Source organism: Rattus norvegicus, chromosome 11, assembly GCF_021556685.1.
Source record: "Rattus norvegicus strain SHRSP/BbbUtx chromosome 11, alternate assembly SHRSP_T2T, whole genome shotgun sequence".
Lineage (NCBI taxonomy): Eukaryota > Metazoa > Chordata > Mammalia > Rodentia > Muridae > Rattus > Rattus norvegicus.
The window spans coordinates 58295810-58320914 of NC_141544.1; the positions used below are offsets into that span (position 1 = coordinate 58295810).

Here is a 25105-nt window from a genome sequence, read left to right on the forward strand (position 1 = left end):
GCATGCCAGGATATTTTTCTGGATGTTATAAAAGTTGATAATCTGGGCAGGCTGTAAAAGGTTTTCCTCCATATTTGTATTCCTCCAACTCTCAACTTCTGGGATTAAAGGCACGAGCTCTGAATTACCCCAAGATAAAATCCACAGACCACATGAAGCTCAAGAAGAAGGACGACCAAAGTGTGGATGCTTCACTCCTTAAAAGGGGGAACAAAATATTCATAGAAGGAGATATGGAGGCAAAGTTTGGAGCAGAGACTGAAGGAACGGCTATTCAGAGCCTGCCCCACCTGGGGATCCAGTCCTTATATAGACAGCCATCAAAACTAGATAAGATTGATGAAGCTAAGAAGTGCATGCTGACAGGAGCCTGATACAGCTGTCTCCTGAGAGGCACAGCCAGAGCGTGACAAATACAGAGGCAAATGCTAGCAACAAACCATCGAAACATTGGATCCCTGTTGGAGGAATTAGAGAAAGGATTGAAAGAACTGAAGGGGCTTGCAACCCCATAAGAACAATAATGTCAACCAACCAGAGCTCCCAGGGACTAAACCACTACCCAAAGAGTACACATGGACAGACCCATGGCTCCGGATGCATATGTAGAAGAGGATGGCCTTACTGGGTACCAAAGGAAGGAGAAGTCCTTGGTCCTGCCAAGGCTAGACCCCCCCAGTGTAGGGGGATATGTGAGGGGGGTGGAGTTGGTTGGGAAGAGGAACACCCTTATAGAAAAGGGGTGGGGGATGAGATAGGAGCCTTATGTCCGGGAAACAGGAAAAGAATAATATTTGAAATGTAAATAAAAAAAGACACACACTCTTGATTGTCCTTTCAAATATTTGGTCTGTCACTACTATACATTATTCACAATTACTTTGAATTAAAGTCTTTACCTCAGGGCAGAAAGACAGTGCCATTATGAAGCCCTTAATTTGGTATGATGTACTGCAAAAGAAGTCGACAAGCTGAAAGCACTGGCTTTTCCTTAGCCCTGGAGAATTGATTTTTACTTTCAACGCTTTCTGATATCTCAAATGTTACCGATATATATATATATATATACATATATGTATATATATGTATATATATATATATCATGGTCTTACTACGTAGCCTCAGCTGGCTTGGAACTGCCTAGTAGACTATGCTGGCCTCAAACTCATGGAGATCCATTTGTCTCTGAGGACCAATACCTGAGGGTTGTCTTCTGTTCTCCACATGAGTGACATAGTATGTGTACAGTGTAGCAGGTACTAGCGATAAATTAATCAGATTTAGAATTAAATTTTATTTACTTTTTACTCTATTGGATTTTCGAGACAGGGTTTCTCTGTGTAGCCCTGGCCCTCCTAGAATTCACTCTGTAGACGACGCTGGCCCTGAACTCGCAGAGACCCTCCGCCTCTGCTTCCCAAACGCTGGGATTAAAGGCGCTGGCCACTACGCCCGCCTAGAATTAGATTCTAAAATGGAACTTTAAGATTTGCGTGAGATGTTTTTTGTTATAACATGCACATCACTAGAGTAACCTGTTAGGATTCGAGTTTTAACGACAAAGCAATAAATGGGGCGCCAGTCCGTCGGTGACGCGCCCCCAAGTCGACTTAAAACGTCATTTTCACAGGGACTCACCGGCAGCCAGTCAGCGAGAGGAGCGGCGGAGGTGGGGAAACAAACTGCCCGCCGAGCTAAACGTCAGAGGCAGTGCCGGGAGAGGCGGGACATCCGGTGGTGCCGGACTTCCGGCGGCTGCAGCGGAAACCCTTGGCTTCTCTCGGTCTCGTGCTGTGCGGGAAGGACCGTGTGTGCACACGCGGGTCTCCTCGTTCTGGTGTCCTGCTGTTCCCCCCCTCTGGGTGTCTCCGGGCTTCTCTCTGTCCGTACTCTGATGTTGGGTAGACTCGCCGGCTTTCCAGGATGCAGGTTGTGGAACTTGTGCGCTAAAAACTACAGGCGAGAGGAAGCTGTGATGTAGAAGTCGTAAGTACTGCACTACCGGAAGCCGAAGCCGAAGCCGCGATAACCAAAACCGTCTCCAGTATCGCGCTTTAAAGTGTAAGTTGTCGGGGACTGCAGAGATGGTTCGACGTGCTCTTGCAGAGGGTTTGACTGTGGTTTTCAGCACCCACTTAGGACAGCTCACAAGACTACCTCTATCTCTGGGCCAGGTGGTACCCACGTCTTTGGTCTCTTCGGGCACCGGCATGCCAGCGCACACAATTATCCCCTTCACACACGCACACACAGAACTTTAAAATAAAACCTTTTTAAAAGTTAGTTGTTATAATGAGTATGGTGCTGCAGCACTAGAATTCTAGGCCTCGGGAGGCGGAGGCCGGAGATCTGTCTGGAATTTGCCAGCCTGCGCTAAAGAGTGGAGAACCTATAAAAATTATTTTTATTTTTAGGTTTTAATCTCTATGGAATTGTAAAAGTTCATTTCTACTAGTTAGAAAGGCAAAACTCAACTATATTATTTTTATGGGTTTTTTTGTTTTTGTTTTTTTTCTTTTCTTTTTTTCGGATCTGGGGATCGAACCCAGGGCCTTGCGCTTGCTAGGGAAGCACTCTACCACTGAGCTAAATCCCCAAGCCCTATTTTTTTGTTTTTTGTTTTTGTTTTGTTTTGTTTTGTTTTGTTTTGTTTGGAGACAGGGTCTCATGGGATGAAAGGCCTACAATCATGGCCCAAGATGATAATTTTGTAAAACTCAGGGCTTGAGGATTCTAAGTTAAATATTTCTCAAAGTTTTGAGATCAGGTTTTTTGTTTGTTTTTGTTTCGTCTTTAACGTCTGAATGGTTTTGTTTTTCGAGACAGGACCTTACAGTACCCTTGTCATAGAACCCAATATGCACACCAGGCTGGCCACGTTTAACTGTATAGGCACAGTTCTTATCTATCCTAATGGAATATAGTCTTTAGCTTCTAGTGGGGAAAACAAGCAAGTATTATCATGGGCCCAGGGCGCTATGAAAAACTAATAGGACTGTTTGTTTTAAAGTGGGAGAAGAAGATGTGTAGCTGAAAAGGCAGGCAAGCAAAGAGGGATATTGCAAAAACCTGCTTAAACTGTTCACTGAGCTTAGGTCTGAACAGAACACAAAGTTATGACTGTACTGGAGTGGGAAGGAGTGCATCTGCACAGAGCAGGGCATGTCAGACAGCAAAAGATGGGCAGGGTTTTTCGGGAATTTTCTTTTTCCCTCACATTTTACGTAAGTTCACAAACTAAGCGTTTTCATTGTCTTGTGGAACATCCAGTTCTTCAAGATAAAACTACAGAGCATTTTATATATTTGTCCCGGATTTGTCCATTTTATAATATTATCTGCTAGAAAGTCCCAGCTGAGGCATTGTCTGTTTTAATTACCTGCTGCTTTGTATTTCTGTTTTGGAAGCACAAAGGTGTTTGTGTGGCAGCTCTTTGGTTTGTTTGTTTTGTTTTTAAATCAGATGCCATCTTTTGTAACTTTACTGCTTTTCCTCTCCATTGTTGCTTTCAATAAAGGATCTCAAGATTGGATGTGTATTGAAGGAATTGTAGCATCTTGTTCTCAGCCCTATAATTGCCTTGTAACTTTGCTGTAATTGCATTGACTATCTAGGCCTGTGCCTACAACAAAGTCAACCTTTTGTTTAAAAACATGTTGGAATTACTATATAAAATAAGGTGGAGCAGGCTATGGTGATGCATAGCTATAGGGCCAGTTATTTCCGAGCCTGAGCAGATCACTCAAATTGATGAGTTCGACACCGTCCTGGTCAGTGTAACAAGACCCTTGTCCCACAAATTTAAAAAAAAAAAATTGACCAGTAAGTGATCACAAGCTTAGGAGTTGAATTAGTGGTGTGTAGCGTCTAAGGTTTTCAAAGGCTTCCTTCTCTCTACTTCAGAAATCAGTTGCTCGATTGCCTTCTGCAGCCAATTAAGCCGACCAGATTCCTTTCCTCATAGGAGTCTGGTGTGCAGTGGTTGCAAACAGCATCCTCCTTGGTAGTGTATGCAGCCTGCTGTTGAATGTGCAGGTTGCCCAAAGGGACCTTGGAGACAGTTCTCAAGTGCATACTCGTGTCATTTCAATGCTATTTCCTACCTAGGCTCTACACACGCATCTGGGGTTTCTTTGGGAAGTCCCAGGGCACAGTGGCCAGTGACACATTGGTCATGTCTTCAGTGTATCCACACCAATCTGCAGAATGAGGAGTGTGACTGAGGCCCTGTCAGAGCCAACTTCAGCTTTCCTGACAGCCAGATCTACAGCCTAGAGAAATGGGGCTTCACCAAGTGTAATGTAGAGAAATTAAAGTCATGGTAGCTGACAAGGGGCTTGTCCCCGATGCTTGTAGGATCAAAATATCCCCAATTGTGATGGCAGACCCAATCTTCATAAGGGCTTCCGCTGTGCTGAGTCCCATACCCCTCCGACCATGTTCACTAATAGATCTCACAGAGAGGGGGAAGACCAGTTGCATAGTTAAGTTCTAAAATCTTTAACTTAATTTAAATTTTCTTTTATAGGGTTCCTCACATTTCTTCAAAATGAATGTGACTGTTCGTTTCTTAAGACCTTTTGCCAGATGTCTGGTGCCATATACCTTCCATAGGACAAGAAGTAATTCATATTCAAGAGTTCTGCAGAGATATGTGTCTTCCAAAGTACCTTCTTTGCCCTGTCATAATAAGGACAGTACATCCCCTCCTGAGCAGCTAGAATTGGATGGGTGGAAAACTACAATGAAATCTAGCATTCAAGAAAATGGTGTTTCAGTGGTCTCCGACAAAGATGAAGACTCTCTGGCTGCAACCAGAGAGCTAATTGAGATGTGGAGATTGCTTGGCAAAGAAGTACCAGAACACATCACTGAAGAGGAGCTCAAAACCCTTATGGAATGTGCTTCTAAGTCAGCCAAAAAGAAATACTTAAGGTATTTGTATGGTAAGGAAATGATGAAAAAAGCTAAGCAAATGAAGAAGGAAATGAAAGCAGCAGCCAGGGAAGAAGCAAAAAGGGCCAGGTCACTAGAGCCCAGCACGGGAGAGGAACAACGGGACTTCATGTTTCTCCGACTCTGGGACCGACAGACCAACATCGCGCTGGGATGGAAGGGTGTCCAGGCCATGCAGTTTGGACAGCCTTTGGTTTTTGACATGGCTTATGATAATTACATGAAACCAAGTGAACTGCAGAATACAGTTTCTCAACTTTTAGAAAGTGAAGGCTGGAACAGAAGGAATGTTGATCCTTTCCACATTTATTTCTGCAATCTTGAGGTAGATGGTGCTTACCATAGAGAGCTAGTTAAACGGTATGGAGAAAAATGGGACAAGTTGCTCTTAACAGCCACAGAAAAGTCTCCTGTCGATTTATTTCCAAAGGACAGTATTATATATTTAACTGCAGATTCTCCCAATGTTATGACTACCTTCAAGCATGATAAAATTTATATAATTGGATCATTTGTTGATAAAAATACACAGACAGGAACATCCTTAGCCAAGGCTAAACGGCAAAATCTAGCAACAGAATGCCTTCCACTAGATAAATATTTACAATGGGATGTTGGTAACAAAAACCTCACCTTAGATCAAATGATTCGAATTCTGCTCTGCCTGAAAAACACTGGTAACTGGGAAGAGGCTCTCAAGTTTGTTCCCAGGAGAAAGCACACTGGCTATTTAGAGGTTCCTGAGCATTCGCAGGCAGCTTTTAGGAAACTGAAGAAGACAAAGACTTTAAATTCGTTTCGAAAGGGCTCCTTAAATGTACACATGTGGAAAAGGTGACCTAAGTGAGAAAGTAATAAGCAGGCTGGAAGTACGGTTAAAAGAATGTATTTCTTTCGAGACTGACAGTAGAGGTTTGCCTTTTTGTTGTTTGCTTTTTTGAGACAGGATTTCTCTGTAGCCTGTACTGCAACAAGGCCAGACTAGGTGTAGGTATCAGCAAAAGTTTGGAAGTTTGTTGTTTTATTTGTTGTAAAAACTATCAGAAGTTTATAGATTAATCTAGAATTGAACACAATAAAAGTTACTAGCATTTTTTTAAATCAGTCTTTGAATATCAGACTTTGTTGTCCTGTTTGGTTTGAGGGTTGATTTGGTTTTTGGTTTTGTTTTGTGGGTTTTCCTTTGCGGGGAGGGAAGGCATGCCTCTGGTAGCCTATGCCAGCTTCAACCCTTATTCTCTACTTCCCCTTCCCAAATGATAGGATCACAGGCATGTGTCACCATGGCTGGCTCCGTTACACATTCTCTTTATCAATGTTAGGAACTTTTTCATGAGAAAATTTGAAGTTGTGATTATGAAATTAAAGCCTGTATACAACACTGGTCATGTTACAGGCACTAAGTTAAGTTATATTGCATAACACAATCTTGGTTGTCAAAAAAACTGACTTTCCTTGGCATGTTAGGCAGTTTTCTAATACTGTGAAAGTTGAGTTTGGAGGTAAAACCAACCAATTATTTAGGACAGAAATGTATCTGGACTGGGATGATGTCTCAGTGGTCTCTTGCAGAGAACTTAAATTCTGTTCCCAGCACCACTTTGGGTAGCTTGCAACCACCTGTAATTCTAGTTCCAGTGGATGTGACACCCACTGGCCTCTAAGGGTACATGTACGAAATGTAAACAACTCAGGTAGGCATATACCCACATGAATACAAATCTGAAAAAAAAAATACTTGGTTAGTACACAGTACTTATTGTATGGATAGCATTTCTGGGAAATACTGTTTCTCCAGCCACGAGGTTTTAAAACATGTCTTAGAAGTTATTGATTGAATAAAAATGACGCCCACAGATAGGTCCTTGGGGATTGGCACTGTTAAGTATGGCCTTGTTGGAGTAAGTATGGCCTAGTTGGAGTACGTATGGTTTGTTAGAGGAAGTACATCACTAGGAGGTTGGCTTTGAAGTTTCAGATCTCAAGCCACACAATGTGACTGTCTATTTGTGGATCCAGATATAGAGCTCTCAGCTCCTTCCCCAGCACTATATCTGCCTGCATGCCAACATGTTTCCTGCCATGACAATAACAGACTAACCCTTTGAAACTGTAAGCCAGCCCCAATAAAATGTTTTCCTTCATAAGAGTTGCTGTGCTCATGGTGTCACTTCACAGCACTAGAAACCCTAAGACTTTATTTACTTAATGTGTATTTGTATGAATGTAGTTGTGTGTGTGTGTGTACCCATGAGACCAGAAGAAAATATCCTTTGCTATAGTTACAGGTAAGTTGTAAGATGTCCAACATGGGGGTTGGGGATTTAGCTCAGCAGTAGAGAGCTTGCCTAGCAAAGCCCTGGGTTCAGTCCCCAGCTCTGAAAAGAAGAAGAAAAAAAAAAAAAAAGATGTCCAACATGGTTTATGGGAACTGAACCTGGATTCTGATGGCTCAGTCATGTTTCTGGTCCCAGTCATATGGGACTTTGGGGTCTTGCTGGGAATCAAGGCCTCAACAACACATTGGAGGCCAGCCAAGTTTACATGAGAAAACAGCAACCTAGGGTGATATATAATGCCCCCCCCCCCCCCGCCAAGAAAGAGTTTTCGCTTTGAGCTCACAGATATCCACCTGCCTCTGCCTCCTAAGTGCTGGTATTAATGGCACAAGAAATGTGAGAATCTTAAATGATATCCTGTAAGCCATATAGGAGAAATGGTGAACTAAACAAGAATTAAATACTATATGGGTCAGAGATATGACTGAGCCTCAGCAGTTAAGAGCACTGACTGCTCTTCCAGAGGTCCTGAGTTCAAATTCCAGCAACCACATGGTGGCATGATGATCTGATGCCTCTTCTGATGTTTCTGAAGACAGGGACAGTGTACTTACATATATAAAATAAGTAATTTTAAATTAATAAATACTACTATATGACAGTTTCCTGGTTACTTGCATATAATTGTGTGCTAAATAGAACTTCAAAGTCCCTGCCTAACAACAGTACTACTGTTAAGGTACGTAGTCCCCATCCTCTACTTGAAGCTTACGTTACTTATTCACAAATACTAAACAGCTTTTATGTAGGTAACCTCCAATACAAGGTGCTATGAAACATGGCTGCTTTTTAGTTTTAATTTTTTGTGTGCATATATATGTAGTTAAGCTGTCTTAGTTATTTTGAAGTGTGTTTTCACTATGTAGCCCAACCTGCTTTCAAAATTATCCTGCCTCTACTCCTGGGTGTGGGATTAAAGGCATGGGCCACCATCCCTAGTGCCACTTTAAGTTTTGAAACAGTGTATGGTTGAACCTGGAGTTGGCTGATTAGGCTGGACTGGCTGGTCAGCAAAGCCCAGGGGTCCTGTTTCAGCCTCTCCCGCACTAGGATTAAAGGCATCTCAGCTTTATGTGAATGCCAGGGATCCAAACTCTGATCCTGAGATAACAGAATGATTCAATATAGCACCTACATTACCAACATCCACTTTTCTGTTCTGTTTTAGTTAGGCCCTCATGTAGCTCAGGCTGGCTTTGAAGTATCTGTGTAGCTGAGGATAATATCTTTATCTTATGATCACCTGTTGAAGAGATACTAGTATTGTTTATTTAGATACAGGGTCTCATGCACTCCAGGCTGATCCTCCACTTCCCAAGTACTGGAATTAGACATATGTGCCACTACTTCATTTATGCAGTGTTTTGCATGTTAGGCAAGCACTCGGCCAATTGAGGTACACACCCACAGTCCACTGATAGTTTAGAGAGAATTAAAAGGTTTGTGGACAGCAACTCTCAGTGTTGCTTGGAGGACAGTTTAAACTACATTCTCTAAACACTTGATTGTATATTACAGGTTAGTAATTGACCAAATTTGGGCAGAGGGCTGAGTAGTATAAAGAAAAAGAAGAAATAGATGAGGCTGTAGCTTACTTAATACGTGGATTTCATTCGACAATAAATGAATCTACTAAAGGTTTCTAGGAGAGGCAGGACTTAATTATTTCCAACCTAAAAGAGAAGTAGCCTACAGTGGTTACTGTTAAGTAAAAGATACATGCATGTGTTAGCAAAGTGGCAGGGAAAAGCAACAAGACAACTCTTGTTCTATTCGTTGTTCCTGCGTAAGTAAGGAGACAAGACTGGCACTAGCTTTTATGGTAAAACTCTCACAGGATACTTTTACCTTAAAAGAATAGGATGGGGGTTGGGGATTTAGCTCAGTGGTAGAGCGCTTGCCCTGGGTAGAACGCAAGGCCCTGGGTTCGGTCCTCAGCTCCGAGAAAAAAAAAAAAAAAAAAAAGAATAGGATGATTTTAACCAGTAGACAGTTATGGGACTGGTATCAAGAAAATACCTTGAAAAATACCAAGAAGTGAATAACTTCTTGTTCACAGCCATTCTTTTTTATTTTTTAACTTTGTACTTTTTTTTAACTTTGTCACAGCCATTCTTAACATTGGAGCTGGGCTGGGGCATATATTAAACGTGGAGAAGGGGGGTTGGGGATTTAGCTCAGTGGTAGAGCGCTTGCCTAGGAAGCGCAAGGCCCTGGGTTCGGTCCCCAGCTCCGGAAAAAAAAAAAAGATAAATAAATCTTAAAAAAAAAAAAAAAGTGGAGAAGGGATGAATAGAATAGAGAAACAAGGCGATCGATCTCCAAACTGCAGTAGGCCAAACTACTCTTTTCCCTTGGAAGGACAGCTCCTGCCCTTGAGAGTGTAGCGGTGGGTTTTTTTTTTGTTGTTGTTGTTTTGTTTTGTTTTTTGTTTTTACGAGTGTGTGAATATATGCAAGTGAGTGTGAACTCTTACAGACTTCTAGAGGGTGTCGGATTTCCCGGAACTGGAATTACAAACAGCTGTAGACCACCCAACTGGGATTTGAACTTCCGTCCTCTGGAAGAGCAGTAAGCGCCTTTGACCGCCATGTATAACTATTTCTGATTTTAATAACGTTTGCTTGCTTGCTACAACTCTCACGCTGAAGTTTTCACGAATGCAAAAATCGCGGAAATTTTTCCGCCACAATTCCGTACGTGATCTTCCATAAATTGCGTTTCGGTGTCATTACACAAATGAAAATGATAATTTCACATTGGATTGTACTGGAGATTAAACGATAGTTCATGAACGGTGTCAACACTAGACGGCGTCCGATAACTGCTGAAGTTTCTCCGTAAGAACACAGCTCCATCCCATAGAACGAAGGGCCAGCCGCGACCACCCCTGAGCATGTAAAAACCTGGAATTCCACCAACTGTACCAGCGTCACTAAGTTCGTACTAACCCGGACGTACCATCCCACGACTCAGCCCTCTGAGGCGGTCACCCGACACCCGGTTCATGCCGCAGCAAGCCAATGACGTCACTTCCGCTTCTGGCTCCCGTTCCAGGACCGCTCTAGGCTGCATCCTCGCTGGCCCGCCCGAAGCTTTGTGGTTGCTGGGCGGGGCCGTGACGTTCTTGCCCGGACTGCAAGGGGGAGGCCGCGGCGGGGAAGATGGCGGACGGGAAGGCGGGAGAGGAGAAGCCCGAGAAGCCGCAGCGAGCCGGAGCCGCCGGAGGTGAAAACAACCCCAGCGTCGCGGGCTGCGGGGGCTACTCCGGCCTTTCTTGGGGTTTCCCGGGGTGGGGGGGCTTTACGGCATCTCAGGAACGGGCGGAGCTGGCGCTCGCCCGGCCAGGGGCTGGGCCCTGGTGAGTACCGGGCACGCCCGGTGTGGCCCGCGGGGGATCGAGGTCCGTATCGTCTCCTCAGAGAGCCCGCCAGTTACCACCGGGCCTTGAGAAGGGAGGTGGGAGACGGAGCTTGGGCTGGGAGCCCAAACAGCAGAGAGCTCAGGGCCCGCCGCGCACTCAGGCCCCCGTGCGAGCGCCGAGCCGCCGCCGCGGGCACTGGCCGCATGCCGGCTTTCCGAAGGCGCCGGCCTCTCGGTCACACGTAATTAGCTTTGATGCTCTCATTTCGCTGAGGAGGTGGAAGACCCCAGCCCACTCTTTGCTGTATATTCAGACATAACATTTATAAACCCTGCGATGGCGTAAGTCGAGACGATGCAGGGAGGAAAGGTGATCTGGCTCAAGCAGCAAAAGCTTGAAATTAGGGTTTGATTCGCTTTCTTTACAGTATTCTTCTTAGGCTGCTAACAGCAGAGTCTATGTCAGATAATAAGGTGGCAGGTGCGATCTTCCTGTAATTTGTCCTGAAATTAAACTCAGAGTATAGCTATCTTTTCATTCCTCCTACCACCGTAATTTTTGATGGTGTGCATAAAGGGAAAGAAATACGTAGTCTCTTTTCCCCTACGCCCTTTTGTCATAAGGATAATTAACACACGTGAGCGGATAATAAATAATGTCTTGTTTAGAATGTTTTAGCCTTTCACTGTTCTAGCTTTCTTCGGTCTTGTCCCTGAGATACTTAAATGCGAGAACATGTAGACCCAGTATCGCGTAAAGGCAAAAGGTGGCTCTACCAAGTTTGTTAATTGCCCAAAACCCCCGCCCCCATCCTGAGTACTGGGATTACAGGCCATGGCCACTTTGTCAGGTCTCTTCCTCATTTTGTTTTTTAAATTAGTAAAATAGCAAATGAAAGTATTTTAATTCTTACTTTAGACCTTGTCCATTAGGGTTAAAAGTAGTTTGAGGAAGACCTATAGCCTAAAGTGTCTTGGGTGGCCTTGAATTTAAGCTCCTTTTGACTTGACTGAGAAAATTGTTCTACAGCACTGCTAAAATGTACCTTAAGTGTCCAAATCCGTGTGTAATGTGCTTGCCACCCTTTCAGTTGAGGGACATTCTGTCCTGTGAATAATATTTCCATTTTAACAGTGTTAGGGGTTGTGTAGGTTATTTTATGCTGGTAACTCAAAATAGCAGTCCTTTCTACATAATTTGCCTCATTTCGCATAGCTCACTTTAATGTCAGGCATAATGGGATTGTGCAGAGGATTCATAACTGAAACATTTCACCCATAGATAGAATTGAATTGATGAGCCTGAAGCAAGTATTCAGCTCTCTTGGAAAACTTTGTGTAGCATTGGCAGTTTTTCTTCTGTGACACAGCTCACAGTGTTGGAAATATGAATAGTTTTCCTACCCATTTAATCTTGTTATGGATGCTAGAGAGAGAGCCCAAGGCCTCGTTTATGCTGAGGATGAACCTCTCTCCTGTGCTCTGTTTTAGTAAATATACTATCCCCATGTTAAACTTAACGTGTTCTCTACTGGAGAGCCATCTTGAACCACCTTTCTCTTCAGTCTACTTGGGGAGACTTTGTAGATATTTTTTGGTTAAGGTTATGTAGCTCTTTAACTTGAGTAGAAATTTAGAGAGACAAGCAACTTAATGTGTAATCATAGCTATTTCAAGCCATCAGTGGTTATGCCAAGAGCTACTTCAATGATGTGTATACTTCCTGTGTCAAAACAGCTCATGGACTACCTGTCCTGTCAGAGAGCTACTTGAGTCCTTGCTTTGTTTTGTTTTGTTTTTTGTTTTGTTTTGTTTTGGTGTTTGGTTTTTTTGGTTTGGTTTTCCTCCAGATAAGCTACCAGAGTGCACATGGCTCATGAATGGTACCTTTGTGGAATTGTCTCATCTTAGCTAGTCAGTGAAAAAGAAAAATTGTAGTATGTATGGTTTAATTGATATTAACTTACATGATTTGTTTACTTAGAAGGAATACAAAGTAGACAGAAGTCTTCACTAAAATATTCCCTCATCTAAAAGCTAGCAATTTGTGTAATGATGACTTACAAACTGAAAGGGCTGAGGCTGGAGAGATGGCTCAGTGGTTAAGAGCAGCGAATGCCCTTCCAGAGGACCTGGGTTCAATTTTCAGCACCTATATGGTAGCTTACAACTACCTGTAACTTCAAGATCTGACACGTCCATACAAACATGCATGCAGGCAAACAACATTGCATATAAAATAAAAATATTTTTTTACAAAAAACAAAAGGGATTTTCTCATTTAAGAATGCTTGTTCATTTATTCATTATAATTCACACTACTAAAGATATTCACAGTATTAATCAGTAGTCATTCAACATTTGTTTTCCATAGTTTTAAAATACAAAATGTCTTAATAAACTAAGTGCTGAATTCCAGCAGTTGGGATGCAGGGAGCAGGAGTATCCCTCTGGAGTGCAAAGTAGAGGTTTGAAGTACTTGAACTACATTAATTACATAGTGAATTTCAGACCAGTCAGGGTTACACAGTGATACTCAGTCTCACAAAACAAACACAAACAAAATGTCTCAATAAATTGAAAGTAGAGATCCTTGATTAAATGTTCCAAATGCTAAATTAGTTTGCATTTAAAGAACATTTTGTACTTATGAATTAAATGTTAATATTCAGTGATAGACTTCAACACTCATATTTGTTTGAGATAATTTTCTAATGATCCATGTTTAGAATTACAAATATTTTAATAGCAATCAGTAGTAAAAAATATATTTGTCTGCTGTTTTCCCATTTTAGTCCATTGTTTTATTTGCTTTTTTCCTAAATGCTTTGTGTGTTTTGCTACATAATTGCTAAGAGAGTTGTATGAAGACAAAGCGGCCAACCTATGTGTCACATTGAACCTGTGTATACTAAGAAATGAGAGTCTATACTGTGTTCACCTTCTTCACTCCCTGCTCTCCATATCCAAACAGAAGATGCTATCTATATACATTCCTGAAATTATTTTATTAAAGATTGCTTAAAATTATTTTGTTGTTTTTGAGACAGGATTTCACTGTGTGATTTTGGTAATCTGGAACTCAGGGAAATCCTCCTGCCTCTGCCTCTCAAGGCCTGGGATTAAAGGCACACAGAATTATTTTTAATCACATGTCTGTGTGTGAGTGTGTGCACATGAACACAGGTGTGCAGGAAGGCCTGAGAGTTGGATCTCCCAGAGCTGCAGTTACAGGAATTGTGAGCTGCCTTGTGTGGGTGCTGGGGCTCTAACTGGGATCCTCTGGAAGATGAGTAAAAGTTATCTTCCTGCTGAGCCATCTGCTGACAAATTTTTTTATGTCTTCATACAAGAGTACAGAATACAATGGTTGATGCCAGTTCCTGCTTAAATATACTTGATTAAGAGTGCAAATAAAATGCACAGGTCCGAGTCTAGTCCGAGCTGTCTAGCATGTCCTTTAGTTCACGGTGGCCTCAGACTAGGCTCCTGACTCGTCACATGAATGCTGGGATTACAAGTCTAGGCCCACTACCAATTTAAGAAATTCTGTTTTGGGGCTGGGGATTTAGCTCAGTGGTAGAGCGCTTACCTAGGAAGCGCAAGGCCCTGGGTTCGGTCCCCAGCTCTGAAAAAAAGAACCCAAAAAAAAAAAAAAAGAAATTCTGTTTTAAATTGGGTTCTCAGTTACTGGAGAGTAGTCGTTCATTCTTTCAATTCAGATCCTCTTACATATAAGTAAACGAATGGCGTCTCAGGAAACTACTCAGTTCCACCTTTGCCTCTTGCAAACTGGAGCTCTAATCCAAAGAAAGTAGTTTATTTATTTATTTATTTTTCAATTTATTTACTTTATTTATAGATGGTTGTGAGCCACCATGTGGTTACTGGGATTTGAACTCAGGACCTTTGGAAGAGTAGTCGGTGCTCTTAACCGCTGAGCCATCTCACCAGCCCTGAAAGTTGTTTATTTAATCTGTACCAAATCAGATACTCTATTCAAAGTGCTTGTCGAATTAGCATGGTGATACAAGCCCATGTACCCTGGAGATGGAACAAGATGTGTGCAAGTTACAGTGATGCCTGGCCTTGGGCAATATAGCTGGAAATGAGAAAGCTACGTGGGCAAATAGGTCACTTATAGTACTTAATAGTTTGTACAAGGCTCTGTGTTCAGTCCTCCATGCCACAAAGTACTAATTAACCTAAAGATGTGTCATTACCAAACTGCATGAATCTAGATGTGTAGTCTTGAGTTTTTGATTCTTTTACTTGTCAGTTACCATGTTTGACCTCCATTCTAGCTTTGCCCCATTTTGTTATTGAACTTGCCAAGGCAGTCACTTAGAGCATGTTCCGTTTCTCTACCAGTAAGTTTGAGTCTCAGAATGTATCCTGTAGGGTAGAGCTGGAGAGAAAAAAGATTGACCAGTCTGTTTGGTCTTTCCTTTTTTTTTTTTTTAATTTTTTTTTTTAAATATAAATACACTGTAGCTGTTTTCAGACACACCAGAAGAGGGCATCAGATCTCATGATTGTGAGCCACCATGTGGTTGCTAGGGTTTGAACTCAGGACCTCTAGAAGAGCAGTCAGTGCTCTTAACCGTTGAGCCATCTCTCCAGCCCCTTTTCGGTCTTTCTAATATGTTCTTAAATAGTCTTATTTATGAACAAGCCTAATATACTCAAGACATGAAGTTATTATTGACTTAAACACATACAAGCAAAATTGTTGAAGACATCTTGATTTCTACATCTGTATATATCTCTGTACTTTCTTGATTCATGAGAAAATATGTAAGTGAAATAACTCTTGTTTGAATAACTCTTATATGTAGCTTAGAGCAGGTGTTAGACCAGCTTTCAGAATAGGGTTAACTCACAAGAGATTTACCTTGAAGTTTTTTCAACTCCATAGGTTATGTAAGGTGTAGCTTGAGTAACATCACTTAGGAACATAATTTAGCTAGGGATTGACTAGCCAGAGGTGTAGCTCAGTGTAGAATGCTTTGTCTTGTATAAGCAAAGCCCTGGGTATTCGGTATGGTGAAGGAGGGAAGAAAAGGCTGTAGACTGATTTCACAGTGTAGTTTAACCAACAGTGGACATGTGCATGACTAGATGTTTTGTATGATTAGGACTACATTACTGAGAATATTATAATCTATTAGCCAGAGGTTTTGTATTGCCACATGATTATGTACAAGTTAGTTTATATAAAATAATTTGTTGGTTTCAATTTCTGAACATCAAAAATTCCACAAATGTAACCAAGATTAATGTATAATTAATAAGGTAATGTTTAGCTGACGGGTTTTTAACTCTCTGTGAACTCTGTGTTTATAATTTTAAATTGCTCTGTATTTTATGCTAGTTAATTCATGGGAGCCTCTTGTACTGCCACACAATCTCAGTTCCTGCTGTACACTCTAACAAGCAGTGAAGAGACTGTTGGGTCAGTAGGTGACAGCTGCAGAGGTATCTTCCTTGTAAAGATGCTTTGTGAGGTTGCTGCTCCCATCAATCTGCTCAGTAAAAATAGCTCATCTTGGTAAGTTGTTTCGACTTCACCAGGACCTGAAGAAGAAGCAGAAAAACCTGTGAAAACTAAGACTGTTTCTTCCAGTAATGGAGGGGAAAGTTCCAGTCGCAGCGCTGAAAAGCGATCAGCTGAAGACGAAGCTGCAGACCTCCCAACAAAGCCTACAAAGATGTCCAAGTTTGGATTTGCCATAGGTAGTCAGACAGCAAGGAAAGCATCCGCCATCTCCATTAGACTCGGAGCAAGTGTGAGTTGTTCTATGTGTGCTTTTGTAATGGTCCTTAAAGATTGGCTTCATCAGTCTGCTTTTCTCTGTGTGTGTGTGTGTGTGTGTGTGTGTGTGTGTGTGTGTGTGTGTGTGTGCACGCATGTGTGTGTGTCTATGCACGAGTGCGTGTGTGTGTGTGTGTCTGTGTGTGCGTGCGTGTATGTGAGTGTGTAAAGGTAAACTGCTGTAACTGGATATGAACTTGTAAGTCAAAAAGTAATGAATACGTTAGGAAAGGCCTATGAATTCTATCAGTTGGTTGTAAAGAATGCATGATTTATAAAGTAATCACTTAGAACCTTTTTTTTATTTTTAAGATTTATTATGTATACAGTGTTCTCCCTGCATGTATGCCTGTTGGTCAGAAGAGGGCACTAGATCTCATTACAGATGGTTGTGAGCCCCCATGTGGGTGCTGGGAATTGAATTCAGGACCTCTGGGAGAACAGTCAGTGCGTTTAACCTCTGAGCCCAGAACCTCCAGCCCAGAACCTTTCTTAATTGAACAAAATCTTTGAAAAATACTTGGGAATTTTAAAATACCTTTTACTACTAGTATATTAAGTTATAATTTGTATTGTGCTGTAGCTCTGCTATAGAATATATGTTTAGCATTTGAGAGGCCTTGGAGAGGACCTGGCATTATGTACCTCCAAATCATAGTAATAACTATAAATCATTTCTTTGTAACTTAAAGGATTAATGCAGTAAATTAATCTTAGTTAGGGTTATCTATCTATGGTTTTTTAAAGTTTTTTTAATTCGTAAAGGTCAGATGGAAATGGTTTTATTTATGCCGTAGATGTTCATTTCGGAGATTTTTTTAAAAATGAAAAATTTTCATTTTCATATTCTCTCTAGAGTCTGAGCTTTTTTCTAAAGAATAAGAGCAGCCATTTCTCAGAACCCCAGATCCCACCTGGAGTCTTTTCCCCCTCTTTAAAAAGAAAATCTGAGTCGAAACAAAAAATTTAATGATATTTTTATTTCATTAACATTTTTCTCTATATCCTCTGGTTCTTGATGTGTAATGTTTAAAAATCACGTAGACCTAACTGCATAAATACTTGATTTCTTAAAAATATTTTTATTTACTCTTTTAACAGTTTAAACATATACTGTATGTTTATACAGTATCTTGATCATACCCTATTTAGCTTTTTTAAACATTAAACATACACTCATATAATTCTAATCTGCTTGGGCATACTCCTGAGTCCAGTTCCTTCTTTTTCTAAATAATTGATGGGATTTAATAATTGTTAAGTGGTTGAGTTAGGTTCGGAAAAGCCTCTTCAGTTAAAAATCAAAGTGAGGCTTTGAACCAGATCCTTCAGGACTGCATGTATAACAAGGAGCGTCAGGACTAAGGTCCATCGGCGTCTTAGGAACATCACTGGTTTGAAAAAGATGTAAAGGCTGTGAATGGCGGGATCCTCTCTCCTTCAGTGTTGGGAACTGAAGCCAAGGACTTGTTATAAATGCTAGACAGTCTCTCTGTCACTGAGCTCCATAGCCCTGTGCTGTGGAGAAAGACTCGGCATATGCTAATTCTACTGGTTGTTCCAGTGGGCGGTGCTAAGGGTGAGAAAGAAGGTAGTGGGTTAGTATCATGGACAGAGGGGGAAAAATAGGAGTGCTCAATACGGATCTGAGCAAGAGACGCTTGTAAGACAAAGGAAAGATTTTCAAGCTTGAGTACTTAAAAACATTAATCACTGGTGACCCTGGGGTGTGTTGCAGTGGAAGGGACAGTGAGAAGTACAGAGATTGACCAGGAAGGAGAAAGAAGCTGATTGCAGGCCAAGGTAGAAAGGAACTGGAAGACTACGTCAGCGGGATGCTCCCTGCGTTCTAAGGCACTGTGGTCCATGCAGCACGCTGTGGGCAGATAGCATTTCTAGTCATTCATCTCTTCTATGCGCACCCCTTAGCTTAACTGATAGTAAACTTCAAATCCTAAGGAGAGATTTTTTATAGAGAAAAGCTATTGGCTATATGAAATTAATAAAGTAAAATGATCCTGCTGGTAACTCTTATTTTCAAAGGTATAATGGATTTGCCCAAAATACTGAGATCCTTACTGTGGAAGCTTATAAAAACATAAAATTGGGTAAAATTGAACCTTGTAAGAACAATTATTATTTTAATAAACAAGGCTATATAAGTTTTATTTGTGATAATTCTGTTAAATGTTTCTTCTTCAGAAGCCTAAGGAAACAGTTCCAACTCTTGCTCCAAAAACTCTTTCAGTAGCAGCAGCTTTCAATGAAGATGAAGATGTAAGCCGACGCCAATTTTATTTTATTCTTAAAGACTGTGTGTGTGGAAGGCATGTGTGCCATGGTGTGCAGGTGGGAGCCAGGACAACCTTGGGAAGCAGCTCTTTCCTTCCGTCCGGGGTGGAAGTGTCTCAGGGCTGACAAACAGGCTTTCACGGCAAGCTGTCTATGTACCAGCCATCAGTTAGCCCTTAGTTTTACTTCCAGTCCTGTCAAGAAGACAATAGCAGGTGGTCTAGAAGACCAGAGCCTGATTCCTGATACCCACATCAGGTGGCTCTCAAACACTTCCAAGTCCACCTCCAAGAGATCCAGGTTCTTTGGCTTGCACAGGCACCTACACACACATGCAAAGACCAACACAACACACATTTGTACCTACATACATAATTAAAAGTAAACTTTAAAAGAGAAAAAGAAATTTAATAGAAAATTAGAGTTTGTACTGATGGTAGTTAAATCGATAATAGTAAAATAGTATTGGTAAAATTTCTTTGTAATGCTCAAGAAAATTGGATTTCTTCTTTTGTGGTGCTAGGTACTGAGCATAGTGCCTTGTACATGCCAGGCCACTGTTGTACCACTGAGGTACATACCCAAAACTAAAAACTTAATGTGTTTATTGATACAAATGTATTTTTATAAAAACTGCTGATTTTATAGAAAATTTCAAGAAACTTGAGTCAAGTCAAATGCTTATAATACATACTAGGAATTATATGAGTCAGTAATGCATATGCCACCATGCCTGGCTCAATGAATTTCCTTTTGAACATTTGTGGGTATGTGTGTGCACACCTTGTTACACATGTTCGTTCAAATATAGAGAGGTCAGAAAACAACTTGTGGACTTAGTTCGTCAACTCCGTGGGTCCCTCAGATTGAATATAGGCTGGCTGGCTGGTGGCAAGCACCTTTACCCGCTGAGGTATGTCCCCAGCCCCTCACTCTTGACCTTTAGTATTGCTCCTCTCAATAACTTTACAGTTGGTCTTGAGGGATTACCTTATGCTTGCTACAAAAAGCAGCTGTGCAGTGCATCTGTAGCAGGAATAGCAGTGCAAGCAAGTGGCTCCATTAGACTTCCTCTCCTGAGTGTCAGAGTGAGCTCCGAGGGTCTGCTCTGCTGTCTGTCCCAGTCCTCTTGTGCCCCTTATAGTGTCCACATCCTACCACACTCAGGATCATGAGTGCAATTTCCCATGGTCTCACACATCTCAAACTGACTGGCCTGGAGCGGGGTACGTAGCTAAGGATAAGGATGGCTGTCATTTCAGACCCTCTACCTCCACCTCACGCATTGGGATCACAAATATGCACCACTAGATCAGTGTCCTTTCTTTCTTTCTTTCTTTCTTTCTTTCTTTCTTTCTTTCTTTCTTTCTTTCTTTCTTTCTTTCTTTCTTTCTTTCTTTGTGTTTGAGTCAGGGTTTTTCTGTGTGGCTCTGGCTGTCCTAGAACTCTCTGTAGGCCAGGCTAGCCTCAAACTCACATAGATCCTCCTGCTTCTGCCCTCCAAATGTTAGGACTAAAGATGCTATACCACCTTGCTTGGCCATACCCAGTTTTTTGTTTGTTTGTTTGTTTTGTTTTGTTTTGTTTTGTTTTTTGGTTTTTTTTCTTTTCTTTTTTTCGGAGCTGGGGACCGAACCCAGGGCCTTGTGCTTGCTAGGCAAGCGCTCTACCACTGAGCTAAATCCCCAACCCCACCATATCCAGTTTTACGTGGTGTGGAGGACCAAGCCTTGCTAGAGCATTGTGTATGTTAGGCAAGCTGGGGTTAAAGGTGTGGGACACTGCATCTGACCATTTTGTCTGTCTTGTCTTTGAAGCAGGGACTCTAATAGTTGACGGTTACTCACTAGATAGCTGAGGACAGTCTTGAACTTCTGATGTTCCTACCATTCTTCCATACCCAACTGAGGGAACTGGGATGTACAAGTCCAGAAGGAAATGATAACATAGAAAGTAGGCAAAGTATGTATGGGAGCTGTTGTCAGCTATAACGTAGTAGCGCTTCATGTGCGATGTGGTAACATGGCGGTTGTTTCTTCTCATGTGCTCCTTTGCAGTGTCTATTAGTTCATCTCTGCAAATGGAGAATTATACCTGATTACACACAGCCTTAGGCTAGAGCTTTGTTGCTCAGAGCTGTACACCATGATTCATTGTCTTACCTTAATCTTCAGGAAATTTGTTTGTTTTAAGAGTGAGTCTACTCTTTGTCTGTAGCTGACCGGGAACTCACAAAAATCTACCAGCTTCTGCCTTCACCTCCTGTGTACTAACACCTGACCCTTTAAATTTTGTTTGCCTTTTGCTTTATTCTTTGTTACGGCTTTAAAATATTTTAGCAAAAGAGGCTGGAGAGATGGCACAGTGGGTAAGGATTCTTTCTCTTCTCCTAGGACCTTAATGTTCTAGCACCCATGTCTGGCAGCTGTGACTGTGGCTTCTGTCCTCTCAGGGCACCTCTACCTACCTCAAGCCCCATACCCCCACATACACAATTTAAATTTTTGTGTTACGAATATATATTGTGACATTTTCTTGAACCATTTACTCATAGATGGGTAGGCAGAATCCATGTCTTGCCAGTGTGAAAAGTGCCAGCGAACATGAAGTTCATATGTCTCTTTGACTAATTAGCATAGGAGAGTTACTTTTCTCTTAATCCTACCAAATATAGCTCTGACTTAGGTGTGTGTGTGTGTATGCTCTGAGGGCAGGTGCCTATGCACGTGTGCATATATGTATGAAGGCCAGAGCTCAGTATCGGGTGTCTTTTCAGCTAGTCTCCACCTTGTTCTTTCCCTTCCCTTCCCCTTCCCTCTCCTCCCTTTTTTTAAGACAGAGCCCTGTTAGCGTGAACTCGATGATTCAGTTAGATAGGCTGGCCAGCAGGCCCTAGGATCCTTCTTCTCCACCTCCCAGGCACCAGAACTGTAGGCAGCCTCCACTGTATCTAGCATAGTTGGAGATTGGATTCAAGTCCCCGTGCTTATTGACTGAGGCCCCTCAACCCCAAGATTAAAACAGAGTAATTGTTAAAGTTCACTGCCTTACTCCTTTTATGGCATTAAAACATTAAAAAAAAATTAGCCTTAGTAACCAAGTGAATTAATAATTTAAATGCATTCATTTCCACTTCCGTGTTGTGCAGAGTGAGCCGGAAGAAATGCCTCCAGAAGCGAAGATGAGGATGAAGAACATCGGAAGGTGCGCGCTGTAGGGAGAGCAAGGGGAGGAGACAGTAAACGGTCACACCAATCCATACTGCCCATATGAGCCCACAAAGAATTAAAATCTAACAATCTATCCACGATCGCGAAGTCTGTAGTCCCAGCAGCTCTGCCTGTCACTACTAGAACTTAAGTAGATCTGATACTGTCACCAGTCCAGATGAAGTGCACACACACACGTTTTTATTATATTTATCTTTGAGACAGTCTCACTGTGCAACCCTGGCTGTCCTAGAGCTTGCTCTGTGGACTAGGCCGGATTTGACCTCGAAGAGATCCACCTACCTCTACCTCAGAGTACTGGGTTTAAAGGTGTGCACCATCCTGCGTACACATCTGCAACAACAAAACATTGACACTGTACGTTTCTCTTTGCCATATCTCTGGATTTTTGTTTCATTTTTACAAATGCTCACGATAAACCACCAAATTAGGTTTTTTTGGTTTTTTTTATTTTTTTGGTTTTTTTTTTTTTTCGGAGCTGGGGACCAAACCCAGGGCCTTGCGCTTGCTAGCCAAGTGCTCTACCGCTGAGCTAAATCCCCAACCCCCCAAATTAGTTTTTAACCTTACTTGTGGGTTTTAGGTCACTTCTTTTGCAACAGATTTTCTGTTTGCTGCGGTGCTGGGAACTGAACCCACGAACTGGTATTCTGGATAAGAATTCCACAACGGAGATCATTCCTCCAGCTCTCAGTAGTAGTTTCAGAGCTGACTCTTACTGTATGTTGTCGTCCCTCATCTGTGCTGAGGACTACACTCATTATGGAGTGTAGGTTAGTCCTGGAGCTCTTGGTTAGGGTGCGCTTGTCCCTAGCTCTCCGCAGCCCTGCAAAGGAACACCATGGTGGGCCTGGTGCATGCCTACGGTCCTCACATTCAGAAGGAAGAGGCAGGTGGAGCTCTGCATTCCAAGTCAGCCTGACTAACAAAGACACCATCTTGAACGTCAAGATACTATAAACCCCAGGCTTTCCTTTCTGCTCTTTTTCCTCACTGCACACATACTGAAATGAAGCCTTAACCCTTTATAGAAAGGCATTTAAAAGATCTCTGTAGGGGCTTCTGCTGCTCAGCCTGTATTTATAATGTGTGCTAAGCCAATGTATATTAATACGTTTAAAATTGACCACAACAATAATTTGAATAAATTGAATTTCTTTTAACACAGGGACACGCCAACGTCAGCCGGACCAAACTCCTTTAATAAAGGAAAGCATGGCTTTTCCGATAACCAGAAGCTGTGGGAGCGAAATATCAAATCTCATCTTGGAAACGTCCACGACCAAGACAATTAAGAGAAGTGTTCTGAGATTGGGGTGTGGGCGGGTGCATTAGAAGGAGCAGTCAGCCTCCTTTTTGTAAAGAATGGTGTAAGACTAGCTTTGGAGCCGTTTTTCTTTCTTCTTTTTTCTTTTCCTTTTTTCTTTTTTTTTTTTTTAAGATTGAGTGGTACACTAATAAATGAGAGTTTGCAATTAGAGGTAATTTATGTTTTATATACAGATTTCAAGACATTTGCTAATTTTGTAGTTTCACATGATTAGTTTCCAAGGGTTACAGATAATAAAGAAATCAGAAGTGGTACCTTTCTAAGAATTGCATATTTTTTTAGACACAACTATTAGCACATTAAGAGGGAAGCCAAAAGTTATTGCCTACTTCAAAGTGAAAGCAGTTCCTCTCCTGACTTCTCCCCCACATTACCTGACTGTCTGTCTGGCTCCCTGGAACAGCCTTACGAGAGGGAATTGGATTGAGAAGACAATTGTTACTGGACTATTGACTGAAAGTAAATTTAGATACAATTAAAATAAACCTTTTCCTATGGGCATTTCACCTTGTTCTGGGCCATTATATGCTAGTACTGCTTCGCTATCAGTACAGACGCTTTGCTCTTTAAAAACTTTTTTCGTTAAAAATTCTTGTATGAAGTATTGAGTATTATAACTAGCCCACTTTAATGGAGGTTGTCTCCCTTCAGGATTCTTCAAAGGACACTATTTGCTACCAAAGTGAATCAGTATTTGAATGTGCTTCTCTTGGTTTCTATTCTAGTTCCTATAATCATTTCCACCAGAACTTGAGGCAAGACATAAGGAAGCTGTTTCTTTTAAAGTACAAACCGCTGAAAACATCAGTGTGCGCACTGCTTAAGTATTTGGCTGGCTTTTATTTTTTAAAAGGTTTAAATACCAAAAGAGGAAAAGGGTGTAATGTGGTGTGAAGACAGGTGAGGCAGCTCACCCGTGACTTTTGAAGCATTTAAGTTACTGACTTACTAGATCCAGTTTTGAACTGAATTCACACGATTTCTTATTTGTACAACTCCATGGTTTATTTTAAGTATATACATACTGAGCAGTGGTTTCAAAAGCACATTTAGTGACTGAAATGGGACAGAAATGCTTCTTCAGACACACTTTCATTATGAGTCTCTCATCGCATATGCTCTTAGATTTCTGTATCTAGGGTGTTTGTTTTGTATTTTTTGTATCGTATATGGGCTTTTTAAACGTGACAGTTAATGCATCTTTAATAGTCACAGACTAAAGAAATGATAAAATGTCCTTGAAAATGACAATGTTAAGTTTGGAGGCGGCTTGGGTGAGTTTCATGGGTGGTGATGATTCACTAGGCAATTTTTACTGTAATGACTTCCGAGAAGCAGCCTGCGGGTGTACCTGACACATTCACTACATTGAGTCCACTTAGTAAGCCCGAGTACACGATGGGAATGTACATTAGCACTATTAGTTCATACATGATTTAAGTATATCAAGATACATACATTTACCTTTTACGTCTGCAAACTGTCCTGTGGCCATTTTACTGTTTGTTGAAATAACACCTCTCCTACATGTTCTTTACTTGACTGGAAGAACAGTTAACCTGAGGTCAAGATGGAGAGACGACTAAGCTAAGTGTCTTTACTAAAACTACAATAAATTTTGTCAAACTTGGTGGCAGTCTATTTTATTTTTTACTGTGCCTTTGAAAAAACACTTTAAAAATTATTCTGTGTGTATGACGTGCTGGCGAGGTCATTGAACATTGTAAAAATATCACCATTTAGAAGCCTATTCCCAGAAGCTCTTATATATTGCTTACTA

The 25105-nt window shown here is 41.5% G+C and overlaps 3 protein-coding genes and 1 non-coding gene across 11 annotated transcripts in view; 3 read left to right on the forward strand and 1 right to left on the reverse strand.

Moving 5' to 3' along the window:
• Positions 1-1813: 1813 nt before the first annotated feature.
• On the forward strand, positions 1814-7103 carry Trmt10c (tRNA methyltransferase 10C, mitochondrial RNase P subunit). 3 transcript variants are annotated; one of them, XM_087576315.1, is made up of 3 exons: positions 1814-1977; positions 4206-4215; positions 4529-6057. In XM_087576315.1, exons 1-3 carry the CDS (start codon positions 1895-1897, stop codon positions 5792-5794), a joined length of 1359 nt encoding a protein of 452 aa, XP_087432441.1. In that variant the 5' UTR covers positions 1814-1894; the 3' UTR covers positions 5795-6057.
• Positions 3926-4063, forward strand: LOC120095729 (small nucleolar RNA SNORA70). The gene has a single exon (XR_015633780.1). It is a non-coding gene; the product is annotated as a small nucleolar RNA SNORA70 (small nucleolar RNA).
• Positions 7104-10418: 3315 nt separating the features above from the next.
• Pcnp (PEST proteolytic signal containing nuclear protein) lies at positions 10419-24956 on the forward strand. 6 transcript variants are annotated; one of them, XM_087575860.1, is made up of 6 exons: positions 10429-10523; positions 16033-16209; positions 16285-16447; positions 18676-18750; positions 21914-21969; positions 23164-24955. In XM_087575860.1, the coding sequence occupies exons 2-6, from the start codon at positions 16040-16042 to the stop codon at positions 23288-23290; spliced, it is 591 nt and encodes a 196-aa protein (XP_087431986.1). In that variant the 5' UTR covers positions 10429-10523; positions 16033-16039; the 3' UTR covers positions 23291-24955.
• Positions 22469-25105, reverse strand: part of Zbtb11 (zinc finger and BTB domain containing 11) — a 46351-nt gene continuing 43714 nt past the window's right edge. Inside the window, exon 12 of the transcript XR_015632779.1 lies at positions 22469-22821. The gene's annotated coding sequence lies outside the window, so the exon portion shown is untranslated. The remainder of the gene's footprint in view (positions 22822-25105) is intronic.